At 48.1% G+C, this 3,415-nt stretch overlaps 1 protein-coding gene across 1 annotated transcript in view; it reads left to right on the plus strand.

Annotated features, from left to right (window-relative positions):
* Nucleotides 1–798: 798 nt before the first annotated feature.
* LOC103799945 (protein SGT1-like) overlaps nt 799–3,415 on the plus strand; it is a gene marked incomplete at its 5' end in the record, with an annotated part of 4,559 nt that continues 1,942 nt past the window's right edge. Inside the window, 3 exons of the mRNA XM_009072306.1 lie at nt 799–916; nt 1,744–1,831; nt 3,098–3,276. Coding sequence (XP_009070554.1) covers nt 799–916; nt 1,744–1,831; nt 3,098–3,276 — 385 coding nt within the window. The remainder of the gene's footprint in view (nt 917–1,743; nt 1,832–3,097; nt 3,277–3,415) is intronic.

The raw sequence follows: 3,415 nt of genomic DNA on the forward strand, positions 1-3,415 counted from the left end.
GAGCCTGGGGATGTGAGGTGAGGGAATCCCAGAAGGGGAACGTGGCACTGAAATCGTGAGGAAAATTCCCTAACGCCAAATTAGTGTTAATAATTTATTGCAGGGCTGGATGTATTGGGGATGCTCCACCAGGGAGCACCCGGCTCCAAACACTCCAGCATTTATACACACAAATCATATGTATTCCGTAATTTCCATACATATAGATTAGCCCTTTCACTGGAATCATTACCCTAATCCCTCCCCTCGTTAGACTATCATACATGCTCACTAAATTGAGGTGGTGGACCCAGGGGGTTCCAGGGCTCTGCTTTTGCCACCACCCAGCCGCTCAGTTTGTGAACTTTGTCTGCCCTCCCTGTACATCTTGGTTTTCCTTTCTTCTGTCCCATCCATCCATTCTCTCCTTCCTGCCCATGAGCATGGAGTCTGAAACACATAGTTCCCCCATTTTTAGCCCAGTAAACACATCCTACACACCTGGTTTTAATTATTATCCAAAACATACAATCCCCCATTCTAACCCAGTGACCATGTCCTATACACTTTGTTTTGGTTATTGTCTAAGGCTATTTGCAGGTTAACCCTTTGGTATCAATGTGAGGAGAACCCGAGGGGAATGACTGAGAGGGACCCTGGGGGAATGACTGAGATCTGTTGGTGGTGTGTAAGGAGGGGTTTGATGGAGGCTGTGAGGGTGTACCTGAAGGGAACATTTGAGCAGGGACCTGGTGGAGACGTGTGAGGGGAGTGCTCTGGGTTGCTGAGCTGCTTCTCCTCTCTCTGTCCCCTGCCCAGGTGAGGTCCCAGCACACATCGGCGGCACCACAGAGTTTGGGGACAATGTGGAGGATGAGTGGTTCATCGTCTACCTCATCCGAGAGATTACCAGGGAGTTCCCCGGGCTGGCGGCCAGGTGAGGCACGTCCTGCTGCTGCCTGGATGATGCCTTTGCTTTGAAGGGCCTGTGTGTAATAGTCCTTGCCTCTGGAGGTGTTTTCCCATCCCTGGAAGTGTTTCAGGCCAGGCTGGATGGGGCTTGGAGCAACCTGGGTTAGTGGAGGGGGTCCCCGCCCATGGCATGGGTTGGAACAAGATGAGCTTTAAAGTCCCTTCCAACCTAAGCCATTCTGTGATTCTATAAATGTTAAGCCTCAGCAGGCCTGGAATTAGAAGCACATTGCTGCACACAGTTCGGGTGCTCTCAACACAAGAAAGACGTGGAACTGCTGGAGCAAGTCCAGAGGAGGCCACAAAGTTGATCAGAGCGCTGGAGCACCTTCCCTGTGGAGACAGGCTGAGAGAGTTAGGGCTGTTCAGCCTGGAGAAGAGAAGGTTGTGTGGAGACGTCAGAGCACCTGCCAGGATCTGAAGGAGCTCAGGGAAGCTGCAGAGGGACTCTGTGTTAGGAGCTGCAGGGACAGGACAAGGAGCACTGGGGAGAAATTGAAAGAGGGAAATTTAGAGTAGGTATCAGGAAAAAGTATTTTTCCTGTGAAGGTGTTGAGACACTGGCACAAGTTGCCCAGGGAGGCTGAGGCTGCGCCAACCGTGGCAGTATTAAGAGGCAGGTTGGCTGAAGCCTTGGGCAACCTGTTCTGGTGGGAGGTGTCCCTGCCCAGGGCAGGGGGTTGGCACTGGATGATCTCTAAACTCTATTCCAAACCTTTGACGTTCTGTGATTCTATGCTTATTGTGCTCTGCAAGGCTTCCCCTGGTAAGCAACAATTTCTCCTTGCTCAGGATCGATGACAACGATGGAGAGTTTCTCTTGATAGAAGCAGCTGATTTTCTCCCCAAGTGGCTGAATCCTGAGAACAGTGAAAACAGAGTGAGTAAAACTTTGTGTACACTTGGAAAGGGGCTCGCAGCGGCCTTTTACGTAGCAGCTGGAGTCTTCTCTTGCACCTCTCGCCAGGTGGTGTGACTGCCTATGAAAATCCAGAGTGCTGTCTGCCCTTTAGGGAGTTCTGCTCAGGGCTCAAGACTTGTTTAATTAGCAGTCCATTTTCATTCTGGTGTGAATGAACTGCTTTGTGCTTGCTGTGGTGGTTGAATGAGAGGCTGAACCACTGCAAACCCCTGACACTTGATTTGTGTGTTTGCTCTTGCAGGATGGTTGTGCAGAGTAAGTGTCTCCTGAGAAACTGCTGTAGGGATATCTAGAAGTTGTTTACTGAGCTGTTAAATCACTGAGTTTGCTCAGCTTTCCATTTTCTGGTTCACCAGAGTGCAAGGAAAGCTTGGATAACATGGGAACTGTGGAATGTATTTGGCAGAGTAGTACAAACATACCTTATTGCTCTTCTCAGGAGCACCCTTAGATCCACCTGAACTTTCTAGCTCTGCTGTAGCCACTTGGATTTTTTTTTTTTTACCATGTTCTGGAGTGTTTGGGCAAGAGGATTTGCTGCCCTTGGAGCAGGGAATGCTACAGGCTGGAGTGTTGTTGACTCTCCAGGGAGACCGACTGGGTCTGGCACAGGTGGAATAGTGAGCAGACTCCTTCCCCTGGATGTGGATGGTTGCTAGTAGCTATGCCACTGACTTTCTTAGCAGTGGATTTCAATGGAAATAATTCACTTTTTAATGAGCAAAAATCCATTTAATTACTTTTCCCCTACTCCAAGACTCTTAAAAAGGGATAAATGCAACACAAAAATGAATTGCAAACCTATATCTGCACTGTCAGGGCCACATTTTCCTTCTCCTTGGGGGAACAGATGTTACATTCAGGGTTTTTCTTAAGATCAGCACCCGAAAAAATGCTTTTGAGTCCCTGTGCAGTTAGGTTGTGCTGATTCTCCTGAAGCAAATCTCTAGTTGAAACCTTTGGTGTTATTAAGGAAACGAGATGTATTTGACCCAAATTGTTGCAGTTAAAATAGGGGGTTTATTTACTGGCTGGATGGTGGTCTCTGGCATTTCTGTTTACCTCAGATAACTTATTAAAGAGAATTCTGCTAGTCCTGTTTGTTTTCTTTATTTATGCTTCAACATTCCCTGTGCTTAAACAAATGCATTTGTCTATGAAATCAAACTTTCCTCTGCTTAATCTGTTCTTCCCCTGCCTGATGAGAACATTGCTATCTACCAGGTGTTCTTTTACAAAGGAGAGCTGCACATCATTCCTCTGTCAGAGACTCCAGAGCAGGACTGCGACCCTTCTGCTCCCTGTCCAACAGTCTCACAGGCACTGGCACTGCTCTCCACCCGTTCTGAGGAGTTCCTGGCAGCAGAGCCCATCAGAGCTGCACTGTATAAACGCATTGATGGGTATGTGCTGGTTTATTCTGGTCCTCTGCAGCAGTGAGTTTTGAGTCAAGGGTTAAACATTTCCTTCATAGGTGTGATGAAGTTGCTTCCTTTCCGGAAACCACCAGCTGCAGGTTCTTCTGTGGCATTTGGGGAAAGA

The sequence above is a fragment of the Acanthisitta chloris genome, unplaced genomic scaffold, assembly GCF_000695815.1.
Source record: "Acanthisitta chloris isolate BGI_N310 unplaced genomic scaffold, ASM69581v1 scaffold15700, whole genome shotgun sequence".
Classification (NCBI taxonomy): domain Eukaryota; kingdom Metazoa; phylum Chordata; class Aves; order Passeriformes; family Acanthisittidae; genus Acanthisitta; species Acanthisitta chloris.